The sequence below is a fragment of the Serinus canaria genome, chromosome 3 (genome assembly GCF_022539315.1).
Source record: "Serinus canaria isolate serCan28SL12 chromosome 3, serCan2020, whole genome shotgun sequence".
NCBI classification, from domain to species: domain Eukaryota; kingdom Metazoa; phylum Chordata; class Aves; order Passeriformes; family Fringillidae; genus Serinus; species Serinus canaria.
In genome coordinates this window covers 106,184,193-106,203,268 of record NC_066316.1, presented here as the reverse complement: position 1 = coordinate 106,203,268, position 19,076 = coordinate 106,184,193, and the positions used below count along the sequence as shown (strand labels likewise).

Below are 19,076 nucleotides of genomic sequence, written 5' to 3'. Positions count from 1 at the left end.
AGTTTTTTGCCAGATTTAAAGACCTTTGTATCTGGAGTCTTTTCTGGGAGTCATTAGTTGTAGCTGTAATGGCAAATTTCCCAAGCAAAGAAAGCTCAGAGAGATGTCCCTTCCCTTAAATTGCTGACATAGCTCTGTGAACAAAACAAGATCACTCTTCCTCTTGGTGTAGCTGCACATCCTGGCATAGGACGTGCAAGGAAAGAAAAAGAAAAACAGAATTACTTCAGGGTGTTGTAGGTTTGTTTGTCTCTTAAACACGTGGTGATTGCAGAACACAGGACAGCTGGGTCATGCTCCTGGCGACTCTGGTCATGGTTAGACTTGCTCCTGTTTTAATGACAGTTTTAATAGGCTTTTTTATAATGTTTGCACAAAAGCCATCATAAATAATAAATATACTCAGCAGGTTTCAAAATAGGTTTAAAATAAATCTTTGAGTGTTTGCATAACTGTGCAGGGTCAGATCTTGTGTGTTGCCAGTACCTGTCTAGTGCCAGGTTCTCTTCCCATCCTTTCCAAAGTGTGTGTAAGGGGGGTAGGCATGGTGCTCTTACCACTTCACAGTTCTTCCCAGTGGCCTGGTCTGCAGATAATTTTATTTTGGCCAGTCTTCATCTGCTTTGCACTTGGAAACTTGTTCTCTAATTATTTGTTGGCTTTTTCAATGAGGTACCTTTCCAAGTTCGTCATCCATGGAACCAGTGTGAACTGAGTGATTTTGTTTTCTTTAGTTGAGATTTTCTTCCCTCAGGTAAATCTCAAACATTAAATGTCAAGAATCAGGTCTTTCCTGTGTTACCAGGATCTGGCAAGGACACATCTACCAGGTTCTCTTCCCATTCCTCCCAAGGGATGTTTAAGGTGGGGTAGGCAGGAGAGAAGTGTACAGAGGGAAGACAGCTGCTCCAGCTGTGTCTGCATACTTGGTTGCTAGATGTCTTCTGGTGTTAGAGATCAGTCCATCCCTCAGAGATGTTCTTGCTCAGGGCTGGGCAGCTCAGCCAGGTGGACACACCTGTGCTCCATGTGCAGAAGGGCTTCTGGTTCATCCAGAGGTGTCTCATCCCATGAGACTCTCAGAGCTGAATGTTGTGCCAGTTCTTTCTGCTCTAATCTACGTGTAGTGCCTGTTTGCTGTTCACTCTTTCTGCTTTCCCTTTCCATAGCCCACACTGCTGCAGTTCCTCACACATCAGACTTACTCCTTCAGGTGCTCAGCCTGAGCTCCAGGTTGTTGTTTGTAGCAACATCTCTAGAGCTACCTCATTTTTGTCTTCCCCAAACCTTACTTGTAGATGAGACATGTTGGAGACATGAGGCAAGTCCTGCAACAAGGATCTGTATTTCCAGAAGTTGATTTCCATGCACAAAAGATCTTCAGTAATTCCTGTCCTCACTGTCAGGTGGATGAAGCTGACTCACTTTCAGGGATGTTCATAGTGAAAAAAAGAACTTCTGAACTGAGGTGCTCATGGCTGGTGCGTTTCTGTGTCTGTATGGACAGCACATTTGGAAGTTCTCCAGTTCTTGCCAAGTAACTTCTCTTTGTGTGGAGTAACAGTTCATGGTAGCAGTGGCTTTGAGGTGTTGCCTGTTGCAGTTCCTCATTGATATTTTAACACATGAGGATTAATGATTTATTCTGATTTTACTCAACAGCTCCAGAATTTTACCTCTTTTAGCAAAGATCAAATATGAAATCAGTCCCTTACTTCATAGTGGCACAGTGACTTTGTATTTCTAAAACGATTTGGTGAATGTCAGTCAGGCTTGATAACACCTCCAGGTGTAATCCTGGGGTCTGGAATAGTCTCTGGATTGCCCGCAAGGTGTGTCCCTCTTCAGACCATGTAGTCCTTGGATTCTGAGGGATGTGGTACCTCCTGTTCCATGGACACATAAGACTAGAGGCAAGGTTTTAATTTCTTCCAGGCTCAAACAGAATTGAACAGGTTAATATGTGTGTGCTGATATGAACAAATTCCAACGAGATTTTTCTTTACAAGTTTACTTTTTATCTGATTTTCTAATGTCCCAGTAGAAGTTTCTCAAGAGAGATTGTGGTTTTGTTGAAATGTCAGGAAATTTTGCCATTGCCTTTAAAAAAACCCTTAGGGCTTGACCTTGTGTTGAAGTCTACATGACAGAAGTTTTCCTTAGGAAGAAACTTTTTGTTCAAATGAATGAGCTGCAAGGGTTTTCAGAGTCAGCCATGGCTGGTCATAAGTCCTTAAATTTGTGTGTTTATAAATAAGAAGCTGCAAGGGTGGAAGCTTGTGATGTCTGTTTTCAGAAAGTGGAATGTTCATCATTCCTTTCTGACCTTTTTGGTGTTGTTCTGTCTTTGTCCGTAGAATTCATATGTTTCACTCTTCAAATTTATGTTCATTTTATCCTTCTTTTTTTTTTGTTTGTTTTTTTTTAGGACCCAATGTTGTCTTCCAGTGTGAAAGCACCTCAGAGACCCACTATCCAAGTTTGACTAGCGTGGAGGCAGGGTGGCCAGCCCTACTCACGTGTCTGACACAATCCTTTTGCTTCGTTTGAATGTTAGATCCAACCAAGAAATTAGGTTTTCGTGGGTTTTCTTCTAATCTGCAGTTTCAGTGGATTTGTAAAAGCAGAAAGGATAGTGGGTCTTTGTGTGGCTTTCACTGCTGTTCATTCTTGTTTCCTTTAGTATTTCCTTTGGGATTGATAATCGTAGTCATTAGCATGCATTTCAAGTATTGTTTGCATGGTGGGATTGCAGACACACAAAGACCCACTATTTGCACAGTTTATCTGAGATGTTTGGAATGGGCACTTGTGTTCTTTTAATGTTATGTACATATTTTGCAGAATTAAAATGTTCATTGATTGTTGTTCTAATGGACTTGATTTAATGTCTTACATACTGAGCTTTTAAAATTGGGGGCCTTCAATGGCTCATCCAGATACAAACCCTACCTGTCTGCTGCTGATAGTCACTGTGATTACAATCATGCTACAGGATCTAAGGGTTAGGTCTGGTGCACTCCATCCAGCCTTTTCACACTTTTTAACAGGGAAAAGAACTATTAGGTGTAGAGTGGAGGATATTTTAATGTTTTTTCTTCCTTCACAGTAGTACTATGGCAGGAATTCAGGTTGTTTTGGCTCAACCCATTTTATCCCTAAACAGCCTCCTTCCTCTAAATTCTGATCATTCATATTTGCTTTCAGTTTTGGCAAATGTGCTTAGTTGCTGCAGTAAGTACTTGCACAGCTCCTGTGTGACCAGGCCCTTCCCCTGCCCCTTCTTTTCATTAAATAGTTCATGGTACTGAATTGTTTGTCTCTGGCTGTGGTCTGCAGTGACATTTAAAGTACTGTCTGAAAGCTGCTGCTCTTCCTCCTGGCAAACAGAGCAGCAGCCTAATGCAGAGATAACCTCACGGAAGAGGTGTTGCCAGGAGAGAGACACTAAGAGAACCTGGAGTGAGGGTAGAGCATTTGCATTTGGGTTTAGGATGGAACTGTGCTCCTCAGCCCACAGTCCTGGCCTGGTGGAAATGCAGTGCAGTATGAGCTGCCCTTGGCTTACTATAATGTTTGGAGGGAAGGAGGAACTTGTAACCTTGATTTCCCTTTTAAATAAAAGGATTAATTTGATTCTAGACTACTTCTCTGATTAAATAGTTCTCTGCTCTTGTAACAACAAGAGAGATCTCTAGATACAGTATTTAATTTAGTTGGTTTCCTGAACTTGGTTATGAAACAGCAAAGGTCACTTATGCAATCAGAAATGTTTACAAAACAAGCTGTTTGTTTACTATATAGACACATATATATATATATAGATGAATGTTGTGAAGGTACTATCAGGAAAAGGTTAATCCAGTTGCAGAGATTTAAAAGCCTTTCTCCAAAATCCAATGTTATGTATTTAAATCCTTGATCAAATAATGTATATGGTGCCCTTTAGTTCAGAGATGTATCTTCTGTGCAATATAGTCTATTCCATGTGCCTACAGAAAACTACAAATGGGCTTTTAATATGGATGTATTTTGTCTGAACCAGTATTTTGTTATAGAATGAAATCATGTTGTTGTAGGCAAATAACGTGCTAGATGATCCTTTGAGTATTTCAGATTACTTGATTTCCTTTTGAAACCATGTTTTAAGTGTTTCTACTAAAATACACTGCTCACCTAGAATTGCCTTCTCTGAATTCTCTCTTGGAAATTCTATTTAATACAGGCTGAAATGTATTGTGCTGCACCAGTGGCATTGAGCAGTCAGGTACTGTAGGCTAAGATTTAGGTGATCTTCTAAATTATGTAATTTCTAAAAGGCAAAAAGTCACTGTTCATCTGTGTGAATTAAGCCACACTGACAATCAATGTTCAGTCAGTTTTCCTTGTATACCGGATTACTGCTAATTGTGTTTGAAATATTAAAAACAACTTCCCATCCTCATGAGGTATTTGAGGAATTTTCCAAAACAAAGTGGCATTCTACTAATTTTTAATTTTTTTTTTTTAACTGATACAGTTGAAGATTACAGTACTGTTGGCAAAGTTTTACACAGGTAGCCCTGTGTTGTTGTGTAGGTGTGAGCACTGATAATTATGGAAACCTCTGCCTCAAAGTCTGAACTGAAAAGTATTGAAGTGAAGCAATTGTGCTTTCACAGCTATCTTTTCATGTTTCAATATTACCTGAGTATACTCTAAATTCTCTTAAGTGTAATAATAAATATAATAATAAAAATACACCTTAATAATGCTGATTGAGAGGGACATAGTCCCTGCCTTCAGTATTCATCTGTATTGCAAAAGTCTGCCCAGCACAGCTTCAGCACAGTTGCCTGAGAGCTCTGCTGTCCTGCACAGTGGTGCAGAAAGAGCTGGATACACACATCAGATCATCCAAAGGAAAGACTATGCCAAGGATGTATTTACAGCAGGATTCTTTAAAAATAATATTCTGTATCAATGAAGCAGTGTGGCTATTGGAAGTTGCATTTAAATCAGACTTTACATTTAAAAATGCTACTTTTTCTCTAGTTGAGTGCAATCCACCCCTCTGTTGATAAAAGACCATAGAGTTGAGTTCAGCTGGCCATCCCAGCCATCAAGTAAAATCGCCCTTATCTGGGTGAAAAAGGAGGTTGGCTGTGGAGCTAAGGGCAAGGTGGAAAACTGAGTCCTTTGTTGAACTCATGGTTCCCAGGCAAGAGCTGAGAGTCTAATTGTTGCTGAGAGCTACACCAGGTTAAAAAGTAAAACTGAAGCCAACATGGAAAGTAAAATATGCTGTTTGCTGTTGCCTGCAGTGTGGTACTTGCTAAATGTTGTTTCCTGTGGGCCAGCAGAGAATAGGGGCCCTGGTGTCACAGGGGGTGAGAACCAAACAGTGCTGTAAATGCACAAGAACGGGTACCAAAATGCTATTTCTGTAACTGTCTGGTTTGCATAATGGACTAACAAACTACAGAAGCCTGGTTTGACACAGGCTTAGTTCCTGATCCAGAGCTGGATCCATGCAGGAAGGCCTTGTGCCACCACTGGGACCAGAGGCAGGGCTGGGTGTGTGAGGAGCCCGTGGTGGTGAGTGCTGGGAGCACCCAAAGCTCTGTCTCCACGCGGTTGATGGTGCAGTCAGGAGCAGAAGACACAAAGCTCCATCAGAGAGTTGCACACTAATAACTGAAACTTCTCCCTCTGGTCACTGAACATTTCTGCCATCTCAGAGCTTTGTCAGATTGTATCCCTGTGTGATTCTCCTGGGCAGGGTTGGAACACCTGTAAATCTGCTGGTAGGAATGCCAACACTCCTTGGCCTGCAGCAGGAGCTGCTGCAGGATTGTGCTACTTCAGTGTAATGAACCCATAAAACTGCTGTGTTCTGGTGTGTGCTGCCTTAAAGTCCCTCCTTGTCCTTCCCAAGCTTGAGTGTCACATGTGGGATGGTTGTTGAGACATGCAAATGCAGGCTGTGCTTAGCATGAGGCAATTGTTCACCTTGGATTTGAACAAAGTTGTAAGATAACTATGCAAATGTATTTTATTAAAGGGACACATAAAAGGATCCAGCTTGTCTGTTGTGGTTTTTTGTCCATCTGGGGAGGATTTTTTTTCCCAGCTGAATAGCTTGGAATGAGAATTGTGTCAACTGTGATGGAGTGACTTGATTTTGCTTTTTACCACTTGAAAATTGATTCATACATTTCCTCTGTTGTAGCACAGTATCCTGTGTTTACTGATTAGGAGAGATTGGATAAAAGTTTTTATTATTTCTCCCAGGGCCTGATGGAAACTGCCTTTTCCACAGTAGCAGATTTCTTGTGTTCATTTCTTTCATTGGTTTCAGAGGCTGCTGGTGGCTCCAGGAGTGACAGGAGTGTGTTGGCCTTGTGTGTGGCTGTGCTGGTGTCCCCTGATGCCATCAGCTGCCCTCTGGCTGTACTGAGGGGACTGTGCTAATGCACCATGGTCCTTAAGGGGACTCTTGGCCTTTTATAGCAGGCTGGGAAAATGGAGGCAGGAGAAAGACTCCCAACCTTTACCTGCTTTTCCCAGCCATGTCAGCTGGCTTCAGAGTCAATCAATCAATCAAAACAAATAAACAACCCCTTCAAAAAAAATAAAAAATCCAACCCTAAACAAACCAAGGTATTTCCTTTAAAAAAGCAGTTTATATAGAATCATAAAGGTTGGAAAAGACCTTTAAAATCATCAAATCCAGTCATTAACACAGCACCAATAAACCACATCCTAAAGTGCCATATCAATATGTTTTGTAATACTTCCAGAGATGATGGCTCCACCACTTCCCTGGGCAGCTTTATAACCCCTTCCATGAAGAAATTTTTCCTAATATCAAATCTAAACCTCTTCTCTATCCCTAAATAGAGTTCACTGGTCACCCAAAGCAGTTAGTGCCTCTGGTGTAGCTACATCCTTCCAGATGAGTGCCTGAGCTCCTCTTGGAGGGTTGAGATGTCTTTTCAGAGCTGTAACTTTTAATGGCTTTTTCCCCCTGTCCATTGAGTGGGAAAGTCTGTTGGGAAAATAGTGATATATGTTATTTATCTGTCTTTCACTGGAGGATTTCCTTTCTTAAAAACGTTCCCTCTCCCAAAAAGTCAGTAATTGGGAAGGTTTTCCCCCCCAGCCCCCCATGTTTTTCAGGGCTTTGAATCCCCTACAGAAGAGAGCATCTTTTCACTGTGAAACTCAGTAGTTTTTCATGCAGGGGTAGTTATGTTAGTAGGAAAAAATGCTCCTTGTTCAGGTATATTTGGAAAGTATAATTTTAAACACAACTTCAGAGACTGGGATTTCCTGTTTATAAATTGTCCAGGTTGTTTTACCCTGGCAGCTGCTTCCTCAGCTCAGAGAGTAGGATTTAGCCCAGAGGGCACCACAGTCAGTGTAGGCATCTCTCTATTGCTGTGCCCTGAGTTTTCAAGGTTCCAGGCACCCCCTGGTCACTCTGGTGAGTGTTCTGGAGAGGGAGCTGGGCAGGCTGTGCCCTAGGCTGGCTGAAAGCCTGGCACTGCCTGCTCTTGGTGGGAGAGGCAGGCTGGCTTCCCCTCCAGGGAACAGGTATCCTTCTTGGTAAGCAGAGCAGGTGAGGAGCTGCAATTCCTTGCTGTAGACACTCCTGGAAATCCCACTGCTCTTCCTGTGCTGCCTTGGGAGCTTGGGATGAAGCTTCACCAGAGGGAAGCCAAGCCAAGAGATTTCTGCTGCCAAACAAGGCAGTTTTACTGCGTCTGTGCACATTCCTGGCTGTTAAACCAGCAGAAAACTGCTTTCTTTTACTCCCCTTGGGATTTGTTTGCTGCCAGCATGTGAGCAGGGAGTCAGATAAGTGCCAGAAATGATGCAAGGAAAGGAGGGAACAGCAATGTGGGAGGAGAAGGGGTAGAGATGTAGCTCCACCCTTTCATCATCATTGGTTGCTGTGGCCATGTAGGAGAAACATTGGCAAATGCACGTGTTAGGCTGGTTTATTCTCCTTTTATTTTTTTGTTTTTCCCTTCAGATTCAAGTGCCTGAATTCACTGTCTAAAATAAAATGTGGGGCTTGCATAATGTGTTTTTATGCCAGTATCATCAGAACTATCAAAATTAGAAATGTTTTCACTAGTAAACACTAGTGTTTAAATAAAATTATATAAAATTCTAAATATAAAGTTGCATTCATCCCAGAAGCTGACAGTCCAAACACAAGGTTAGCACGGGAGCCAGTTAATGTAACCGAATTTTTGCATCTGATAACAAATTTATAAACCAAATCTATTTTAAAGCATAAAAAGGACCCATTTCTCCCAAGCTTGGCCCCAACTTTCAGTGGTCAGCATGAGACAGACCCAAATCCCAGCATGTGGGTTGTTCCAGCAGCTGGGACAAGCCAACAGGATTCAATCCACCCCTTCTTCTGTCACAGGAGTGCACCTTGCAGTAGGAAAGGGAGCCACTGGCCAAAGCTGATACTTCCAAATATGGACAGTTAATGTCTGGTTACTGTGCAAGCCCTTGGATGGTCCTGAAATTTCATGTCTTAGTAACCAGGTGGGTTTCACCTCAGTCCTGTACAGACTGAAGAGTGACACAAGAATCCAGAAGTAGCACATTGGCCACAGACTGTCTCAATGGACGAAGACATCAAAATTTGCAGGAATCACTTTTATCTGTAACTTCATTCCTTTTTCTCATCTAATTTTGGCCTGGTTGTAGCTTTGGGGATAACTAAGGCCAGAAGGAGTATTCTTTGTGATCAAAAGAGCCGCAATCCCTCATCTCTTCTTAAAAAGTAGTGTTCTTTCAAACCTTGTCAGAAAGCTTAAGATCTGTGATCCTCCTTAGGGTGCAAAACAGAACTGAAAAGTCCTGATTTTCAATCTAGCTCTTGTCTTTGCTGCTGTTTTACTTCTTTGTGTTGTTCAAAGGGTTTCCCTGTTATGGTGTCCTAAAATTTCATTTTTCAAGAGTTTCTCTTCTGCTGACAGTTGCTCTTTCAGAGCACCTTGATGCTGGTGTAGCTGGAACCTCAGGAACCTGTGAGGTTCCCATTAGGCCACTGTCACATCAAGTCCAGCCTAATGTTTAGTGTTTCTTTGTTTCTTTCCCTCAAGTTTATTACTAACTCAACTTCCCATGAGCAGATTTATACCTTGGCAGTGAAGAGTCACATCCTTGTGTGCCAGGAGTGTCAGGGTGACAAGGGAGACACAGCCCGTCCTGCTGTAGGTCATTGTGCCTTTCACAACTCCTGTGAACCTTCATGAAGTATTGTTCCTCTAGAACTGCTGGATCAAAGTGAGTCCCTGCGATGTCCTTTCTGCTGTCCTGCCAAACCCAGAGTTCACCTGGTACTGCAGTCTGATGCCATCACACCCAGGGATAGATGGATGTTCTCAAACACTCTGTAATTGTTCCTTCTTTTTCCGTTTTCCCCACCCTGCTGCTTTGCAATATTCTGCTGTGATGGCTGACAGAGGGATCAGATTGACTTTCTGTGCTCTCCTTTACCCAGCTAAACACATTCACCACTCTGATTTTACCAGTTTTTGGTTTGGTTTTGGTTCAAAGTTTGAACACTGTTGTCTTGTTTACTAACATCCAGTAGAGATAGAGTCGTGTGAAGCTGCAGGGTTTGCATGTTTTGACAGAAACTTGGGGTTTGTGACATTGACTGTCAGAGTGTTCCTGTGCATGATTTTGATTCTTCATCCTTGATGCATGAAAATAATTCAATATATTTCCAGCTCATTTTGGGGAAAAAAAAAAAAGGTGTGCAGTTACACAACTACAATGTTGTGTTACAGCTTTACAAATTTGTAGTGGAGGTTTGTATCATCAGTTAATAACTAAGGCAGAGAACTTCAGCAATGGGATGGGGATTAAAAGTGCAATGTCCTAAGTCAGGATCAGCCACATTTTCTATAACTTCATCTCACAAAAGACAATGTAGAATCATAGCATCATTAAGGTTGGAAAAGACCTTTAAGATCATAAAGTCCAAAAAGACATTGCTCAAGGTAAGAGAAAAGCACAGTTTCAAATCAGTGTGGCAGAAGAGATGAGAAAAGTCATGAGACAAACAGAGTGGCAAGAAGTCAGGAACTCTTATTCTGTATCACAGTACAAGGGTGTTCAAATAAATAAAAAGGTGATAGAGTGAAAAGTGACACAAAGAAGGGAGGGGGTCGATTGCTACATCGCTTGATTTTGAAACCCACTGCTGCTGCAGAGAGGGTTTACCAATGCCTGTATAGTCTGAGCCATAGACTGCTGAATACTGGTGCAGTTTTGTTAATTTATCAGATTTAATGCCTTGAGTGGGATCTGAACTCCTGACTTACTTCCTGCAGGGTGTGCTGATCTCCAGAGCCTTGACACCATGCAGCCCATGGAAAGGAAAAGGCAGGGCTACATTCATGAGCTCATTCAGACAGAAGAAAGGTACATGGACGACCTGCAGCTCGTCATAGAGGTGAGATGTCTTGGATGTGAAAGTGCATTTGGAAAAAGAGCACCTCTATACTGAGTAATAACAATAAAGGGATTCTTGTGAATTGTGAGATGATGGAGGAAGAAAGGTGTGTGGGCACCTCCCTTTCCAGTGTATGATATGTGGTTGCTCACCAGGCAAAGGCACCACTTTGTGAAACCCATCAGCTTACAAAGACCTTCCTGTTTTCCAAATCCTGTTCTTAGGTGTTCTGGCTCAGTAAAAAGATGATGGGCTGGGGCCAGAGCTGCACAGAGCTGTAGAACACCATAAAAGCTTTTCATGTGCCTTCTCCACAGTCTTATTTTTGGAAGCAAGACCACCTCCCTCAGCAGGACAGGGACAGGCCAGCATTAAGTGCTCTTGGGAGTCCAACTTGACCTCTCAGTACAGAACAATGGTGTGGTGAAGTGTGGCAGATGTTAAATAGTTGAGTCACAAGGGTGCTCTGCTCCCCAGAGATGAGGTGTTGAGGGCCCCTGAGAGCAGCTGTGGTTCTGCACACAGGGTGACCCTGAGTGCTCTGGGTCAGGGGAGAGGAGCAGTGCCTGAGTGTAATTTGTGCAGTGACTGACCCTGAAATCACAGGAATGCTCTTCTGCTGAGCTGCCAGCCTGCAGGTCCCAGTGCTTGTCCTCACTTTGCAAGTGCTGGTGCCAGTGTCAGAATGGGGTCACACACTCAGGGGAAACAGCTGTCACAAGTGCTAGTAAGAAATTGCTGTTAACTGCTGAGAAATTAGACACTGAGCATTCAAAAAAAGTCACAGCTGGCCTATGCAAGAGGCTGAGCTGTTTCTATTTTCTGAAGAATTGCTCATTTTTTGGCTGCAGGTTTTCCAGAAACCAATGGCTGATTCAGGCTGTCTCACAGAAGGAGAAATGGGGCTGATCTTTGTTAACTGGAAGGAACTCATCATGTCAAATACAAAGTTACTGAAGTGAGTACTTACCTGCAGGCTTATATTTTCCTTTTCATTATTCTGTCATTCTTTCCTCAGGAAGTTTGCTGGGTTTACAGTCAATATTCTGTCCTTGCTGATTATTTCCTGTGGATGCTTGCATTCAGAACAGCTGAAAGCAGTCAGACTGCTTCAAAAGGAGTATAATAAGAGGGAGAAATCAAAAGCAAGAACAGATGTACATTTGCTGTAATATCTTAGAAACAAGCTCTACACAAAAGTAGGTAGCTTTTCTTCCCAGTTTTCTGCAAAGCAACCTTTTATTCTCTAAAAATAATCTTTAGAAAGATACAGTGGCTAGTAATTCACTGAATAGGATGCTGGCTGAATGTAGAGATTGATGCTGATTGTCCCAAAAACCGCAAAGGAGAGTCCCAGTCCCCCAGACCCCATCAGGGAGATTGTTCGGCTCAGGGTGTTGTGTCAGGATGACTTCCTGGGGTTTCAGGCAGGACCGTGTCACCTCCTGGAAATGCCTGTGCTGTGTAAGGAAATTCACCTGCCAGGTTTGTGTCCTTTCAGAGGTGGATCTGTAAGGTTGTGACTTGGCAGCAAAGTTGGATGTTGATCTCTTTCCTGTCCGCAGAGCCTTGCGGGTGCGTAAGAAGACGGGAGGCGAGAAGATGCCGGTGCAGATGATCGGGGACATCCTGGCAGCAGAGCTGTCCCACATGCAGGCCTACATCCGCTTCTGCAGCTGCCAGCTCAACGGAGCGGCCCTGCTGCAGCAGAAAACTGACGAAGATGCTGATTTCAAAGACTACTTAAAGGTATCTGATTCAGTGGCTTTTGTGCCCTCTCCTTTCCTCAGTGACAGGAGCCCGTCTAACCAGATTCAACCACATCAAAATAGTAAGAGTAAAATCCTGCAAAAATAGCGAAGAGGCTTCCAAGGTGTATTTACATGGTGACCATTGGTGACCATGGCTAACACTGTGTGTGCTCTTTATTTATAACTCTGTTTTTCTCTCTAGCTAATCTACTTAGGCCATAAAAGGAAAATTGCCAGAACAGTTGACATCAGGCATTTGTTTCTTTCATTGCTTTTTTTTTTTTCAACCTGAGTGGAGCCTGTGGTGTCAAAATAAAAGCTGGTACAGTTTTGAATGTAAGGATTCTGCATGAACAATGACCCTGTGATTTATGCTGGCAAAGCCTCTGGGAGCAATGATACTGCCAGCTTTCCTGTTTGTTCTAGATACAAATAGTGTCTGCTTACTGAAAAAATCTAAGATCTCTTGGAATTCCTGGAAAAATGAATCTGCTCAGAGAATTTCCAGTATTCAGTGCCAGTGATGCAACTGTTTTCTGATGACTGATGCAATGTCTCTGCTAAATCTCTGGGTTGTACCACAGAAACTTGCCCTGGACCCTCGCTGCAAAGGAATGCCCCTCTCCAGCTTCCTCCTGAAACCTATGCAAAGGATAACGCGCTACCCCCTGCTCATAAAGAGTGTGAGTACCCCAAGTACAGTTTTGTAGGTGAAGGCTTTGAGTTTGATCTCCATAGCAAAAGCCAAGATAAAGGCTTGTCCCTTTATGGGGATTTCTCTGACAGGCTTACCTCTGTTTTTACCTTGCTTTCTCCCCTCTTTGATCCACACCAGATTCTAGAGAACACTGCAGAGAACCACCCAGATCACAGTAACCTCCGGCTCGCCCTGGAGCGTGCAGAGGAGTTGTGCTCCCAGGTGAATGAGGGTGTGCGTGAGAAGGAGAACTCGGACAGGCTGGAATGGATCCAGGCCCATGTCCAGTGTGAAGGCCTTGCTGAGGTACCTACACTGATGCTCTGCAGGGCTGGGGCTTTTCAGGGTCATTTCAGCAAGGCTGGGGAGGGAATGGGAGTCCTTGCTGACATCCCTTATTGGAATATGATCCACTGCTGAGGCAGGGAAGCTTTTATTGAAATCTACTCACAGCCATAACATGATGAACCATTGTTTTTGCATGGCTGTAGTGGCAGAGAAATATTCATTTATCAGCTTAAAACCTGGTGCCATTTAGACTATTAAACAGACAGAAATAACTCTTCTCTCTGAACTCATGATCATGCTGCCACTGGGCTAAGTCTTGTTATTATGGAGGATTTCACTTAGTGTGTTTCCCAGGGTTTTCCTTCAAGCAGGCAGGGAACAGCAGCCCTCAGTGCCAGATCCTCAAGGATATGTGGTGTTCAGGCTCAGCCTTCAGGACAGCCTTCACACTGAGGTGTGTGTGACAGTTCTCCACTGCACAAGGAACCAGGACTTGACAGACCCAGAAGGTCTGTCCTGCTCCATCACCTAATCACCTGTAAGAGGTGACCTGACTGCAGCTTGTGCAGCCTCTTCTTAAACACAGCTTCTGGACAACACAGAAGGGGCCATGCAGTAAATGCCTCCATCTGGTCATCTCTTTGTGTGTTTTTGGTAAAGCTTAAATCTCCTCTGATGTGGGAGTTGTGCTGTGGCCATGGCTGATCACAGAACAGGTCCCTTTATTTAGAATGAAATTCAAAGAAAAGAGAAGAGCATTTTCAGCCGCTTGGTCAATCTCCACAGTGAAGAGGAGCAGGAACTGATGTCTGTACAGATTTGCTGCTGCTAATGGGTTTTGTCTCTTCCCAGCAACCTGTGTTCAACTCCCTCACAAACTGCTTGGGACCACGGAAGCTCCTGCACAGTGGGAAGCTGTACAAGGCTAAAAGCAGCAAGGAGCTGTATGGATTCCTTTTCAATGACTTCCTGCTGCTCACCTACATGGTTAAACAGTTTGTGTCTTCTGGATCCGATAAACTGTTCAGCCCTAAATCCACCTCCCAGTTCAAAATGTACAAAATGGTGAGTGAGTCAAGGTGCTCCAAGTGTTGGTACAGTGGGTCCTGGCTTCTGATGAGGAATGCTGCTCTCCCACTGGGATTAGCTGTGTGGCCTCTTTTGCTGTCACAAGTGCACATTCTGGCAAACAACTTGCACAACTGATGTTGGCTTAGTACTTGGAAAAGGACAGAATTCTGCATCTTGGTTTAACTAACACTTCCATCCACGCTGGGGAGAAGGGGCAGAAGTGGCATCATGCCTGAACAACTGAGTGGGATGTTCAGAAGCAGGAGCCTTGACTTCAGTTTGCACAGGTTCCTGCATCCACAAGAAAATTCCTGTCCTTCAGGAAACAGTAGAAGATGCAAAATTTTAGTCTCTGTGCCCACACAGTGTGTGTTCTCAAGATTCTGAAACTGAAGACATAAGCTTAAGTATCAGGGCTGCTTTCCCACAGAGAACTTGAGAGATTCCTGGATTTCCAAGCTCCACACTGCAGCTCTGCTTGCAAACTCCTTCCCCTTTCACAAAGCTCTTTGCCTAGGAAAGCAGAATGGGGTGAATTGCCAGAGAAATTTTTCTCTCAGCCCTTTCTTGCATCCTTTACATAGTGATCTCATTGTTTTTCCTGTGTCCTAAGACTTCCATTTTCCCCACAGTAAAACAGTGTATTTAAACATGCATATAGAGTTTCTGCCTATTGTCACAGGGTGATGCTGCCACAGTGACATTTGCTTTTCTTTCAGCCGGTTTTCCTTAATGAAGTCCTTGTGAAGCTGCCCACAGACCCTTCAAGTGATGAGCCAGTTTTTCACATATCACACATTGACAGAGTTTACACACTTAAAACTGACAACATTAATGAGCGGTGAGTAGTGAAAATGCAAATCTGAGTTTAAACTTGTTCATTGATCTGCAGGATCTGTTTTCAGTGAGCTGACACAGGGACTCTGAGCTCAGGAGCAGAGCTGTCTCTTGGTCAGGAAATAATCTCACTTGACTCTCATCTGAAAGAGAAGTTTTCTCTGATTTTGTTCTGCTTCTGCAGCAGCTCTTGCAGTGGCATCCAGCCACATCTGCTGCTCCTTGATATTTCAGTTGTACCAAAGAACAGTTAGGGTTCCAAAATCCAGCATCCCATAGGGCTCTTCCCTAGTCCTGAGCAGTCTTTAATGCAACCCAGCAGTCTTTAATAAAAGACAGCTCCATGTCCATTTATTGAGGCTGATTTGGAATGTGGCATAAGATTAAGTCAAAAAACTCCCACCTTAGTCCATGAACTACTTGATTTGTGATGGCTCTAAAATTTAGGGAGGAGAGAATGGGGAAAGAGTGGGGCAGAGTCACTGAAGATTTTGCTGCCTGTGGGATGACCCTGACTGTAGGGATTGCTCTCTGCAGGACTGCCTGGGTCCAGAAAATCAAAGCGGCGTCAGAGCAATATATTGAAACGGAGAAGAGGAAGCGTGAAAAGGCTTATCAAGGTACCTGCAGATTTCTGCATTTCCCTCTATCCACCTGGATACAGGGGCAGGCCTTTTCCTGGAGGATGCCAGTGTCTCCTTCAGATCTATTGCCGGTCCTTACAGTTCGAACCAATCTGTTTATTTCTGATCTCTTTGTTCCCAGCTCGTTCACAGAAAACCTCAGGAATAGGACGCTTGATGGTGCAAGTGATTGAAGCAACAGAACTAAAGGCCTGTAAGCCCAATGGTAAGTGAGGGAAACAGTCTCAGAGCACTTTTATTCCTGTAACATTTGGAAAGGCTTGCTGAGAGAGAGGAGTTGGTCATTTGGGAATCCCTGTGGTTTGTCTATAGTTTCTATATGAAATAGTCATTCTTTAGTTTCAGAGGACAGAGTGAAGAACCAGCTCTGTGCTGCTCTGGGACATAGGTTTGCCTGATCCACATCATCTGGCAGCAGCATTGATGTGTGTCCAGGCAGGCTGCAGATGGAGGGGCAGGTTCTGCACTGCAGAGGGGTTTCACTCCCTGTTCTGTGCTTAGGGAAGAGCAACCCGTACTGTGAGATCAGCATGGGCTCACAGAGCTACACTACCAGGACCCTGCAGGACACCCTGAACCCCAAGTGGAACTTCAACTGCCAGTTCTTCATCAAGGATCTGTATCAGGATGTCCTGTGTATCACCATGTTTGACAGGGATCAGTTCTCACCTGATGGTAAGTGTGAGTATTTAGGCCTGTAGGTCTGACTGCTGCCTGAGAAGTGTTGGGTAAAAACAATGCCTCAGTACTCAGGAGGTTCAACAGCATTCCAGAGCCAGTAACTCCAGGCAGTCAGACCTGATCCCAGTCTGCCTTCTGTATCAGACACAGAATCATTTTCTTGTCAGACTGAGGAGACAGATAAGTTGAAAGCAGAAGTTCTACTCATAATAGGTGCTCAAAAATAAGGTCCTGGGTTATATTTTCACAGCAACAGCTTGATCAGCTTTCTTGTTGCTTGGAAACTGAGCACGTTTTTGGCAGTCAGTTGCTTCTCATATTCTCTGAAAGGTTAAGTGCTTTTTCAGGGCTCTGACACACAGTCAATTATTGCACATTTGCAGGGAACTGCCTTGACCTGAGATGCCTTGTGTGTAACTATAGCTCAGTCTTTTCTCCTGTGAGTTAATGTGAGTTTGGCTGGACAGCTGAGTCTTGTTTTTCAGTCCATGGTGAACCTTTTAACGCGCACACACACACACACAAAGATGTCATGTAAGAGATAGTCACACAGAAAGTTTATGATTTCTGAACAGGACTGTAAACCTACTAGTAGAGGTAATTGTTGAAGATCATTCTAGTAAAAAGTATGCTATATAGGCATAATTATAAGTTGGCTGAGCCTAAATAGTTGATTTTTTTACTGTCTTTGAGCACCTCAGCTGATTTGTAAACAAGTTCCATCACCTAACTCTGACCAGCCAGCTCTGAAACTGAAGAACACTTGAAATTGTGCTTCTGAAAGGGTATTTTCTAAGAGTATTTTTAAAGCCCTTAGCTCAAACTGTGACATCTTCTAAAAAGACCCCTTTTTGTCACTGCTGGCTGGTTTACACAGGGCTGGGGTCCAATCCAACTGGAAGCCTGGGAGCAGTGCTCTGGAACTGAGCACATACCCCACAGCATTGCATTAACCTGCCTCACTCAGATTTTCTATGGTCAATATCTTTGCCTAATGAAATTTCTAATTCATTTGCCCAACAGATTTTTTGGGTCGTACTGAAGTCCCAGTAGCAAAAATCAGAACAGAACAAGAGAGCAAAGGCCCCACAACTAAACACTTACTGCTGCATGAGGTTCCGACAGGAGAAGTGTGGGTGCGCTTTGACCTGCAGCTCTTTGATCAGAAAACACTCCTCTAAGAACTCTTTCTTTTTAATTTATGAAGGACAACTGAAGCTAACAGCCTGAACATCTTTTGGTAAAAGATTCCTTGTCCCATGCTGGTTATTAAGCAAGAATTCCAGCTGCTTCTGTATTTCCTCTTAGTTTCTGGTTGCGCTTAATTCCTTGCAGTGTTCCCAGTTGTTGTTGATCTATGCAAACACAAATGTTACTGTAAATACAGTACTATAGCTCAGTGCCTTTTTATTATTTTGGAATATCTTGGGTTTGGATGCCAATGTTTCCATTTTCAGGGCCATAAAAAGTATTATGTAGAAATGTGGCACCAAGCTGTTTGTATATTTTACCACTGAGTCTGACGTACAGACTGAGGAATGGTTTAAGCTCAGCACTAGAATCATTCCATTTGAAATCTTAAAAGTGATATCCACTGGAATTTTCCCATCTCAGGATGATCGTTTTAACGGTTAAATGCTGAAGAAGCCTTAGCACTGGAGAAGTCTCCAATATATTGTATATTCTTTTAAGAATTGAGCATAGTTCTTTACTTGACTTTAGTTCTGCACTGGAATCAGTAACTGCTACTTGATTTTTCTTTCTGCTTCAGTTTGATTTTATCGTTCTCTGCTGAGACAATGTGGTTGTGAAGAATAACTAGAAAAAAGTATTTTAAATACTGTGACCCACAACAATGTGGCAAAATACTCTTCAGCTCTTTAGGGTTTTTCCTAAGCATAAGTTATTTGTGTACATTTCCTTGGTCTTGCAGACCTCCATGTGAATCTTGAAGCTTTGACATTGCCAACATGTATATAGAGAGTAAAATATAAGTTTATTAATTTGTCTACAGATGTTTATTGATGCATAGTGATTTTAAAAAAGTATATTTTATTGTACAGGGGAATGTGAAATAATGAGAAAAACTTATAGGATTTGTTCAAGGAAAGTTTATCACAAGTTTAAAAGGTTTGTTCTGGGGAGCTGTCATCCCAATATAAACTGTAAAATGAACTGGCTGAAATGAAAGATTAACTTTCTCTTGGCACCAAATCAGGGATGGTTTTAAAAAAAAGAAAGTTTGTTTATAAATATTTGTTACATTGTAACCATTCTATTTCCTCCTTTAAACTGCTTTGTTGCAGAAGCACGGCATGCAGTTCTGAGTAGCCTGTGCCCTTGTTTTCCATGGGTGCAGAAATTCCTCCTGAAGTCTGGCAGTTTCCCACCCAGTTGCCATCTGTGCACCCTCCTATTACTGAGTCAACCTCTGTTACATTTAACAGTTTTCTGTGGTTCAGTATTTCTAATCCTAAATAAAACTCAACCTTGGCAACTCTTGAGAGATTGTGTCTGTACAACAGCAGTTTGGAGGACAGAGAAAATTCTGTTTCTAGGCTCTGAGCCCAGAGCTACTGGTCAGCCACAGCAGCAGGGAGATGGGACTGCACTGGCACAAGAGAAGGTCAGGT

General features: G+C 43.0%; 1 protein-coding gene across 3 annotated transcripts in view; it reads left to right on the top strand.

Annotated features, from left to right (window-relative positions):
- ITSN2 (intersectin 2) overlaps window positions 1–18,947 on the top strand; it is an 80,196-nt gene extending 61,249 nt beyond the window's left edge. For 2 of the 3 annotated variants that reach the window (XM_018921390.3, XM_050973112.1), the window contains exons 29-39: window positions 10,353–10,474; window positions 11,326–11,432; window positions 12,040–12,223; window positions 12,810–12,908; window positions 13,061–13,228; window positions 14,063–14,275; window positions 15,001–15,122; window positions 15,656–15,738; window positions 15,884–15,967; window positions 16,264–16,437; window positions 17,467–18,947. In XM_018921390.3, coding sequence (XP_018776935.2) covers window positions 10,353–10,474; window positions 11,326–11,432; window positions 12,040–12,223; window positions 12,810–12,908; window positions 13,061–13,228; window positions 14,063–14,275; window positions 15,001–15,122; window positions 15,656–15,738; window positions 15,884–15,967; window positions 16,264–16,437; window positions 17,467–17,624 — 1,514 coding nt within the window. In that variant the 3' untranslated portion in view covers window positions 17,625–18,947. Of the gene's footprint in view, window positions 1–2,428; window positions 6,059–10,352; window positions 10,475–11,325; window positions 11,433–12,039; window positions 12,224–12,809; window positions 12,909–13,060; window positions 13,229–14,062; window positions 14,276–15,000; window positions 15,123–15,655; window positions 15,739–15,883; window positions 15,968–16,263; window positions 16,438–17,466 lie in introns of those variants that run through there. The other variant, XM_050973113.1, reaches the window with a different exon arrangement.
- Window positions 18,948–19,076: the final 129 nt, after the last annotated feature.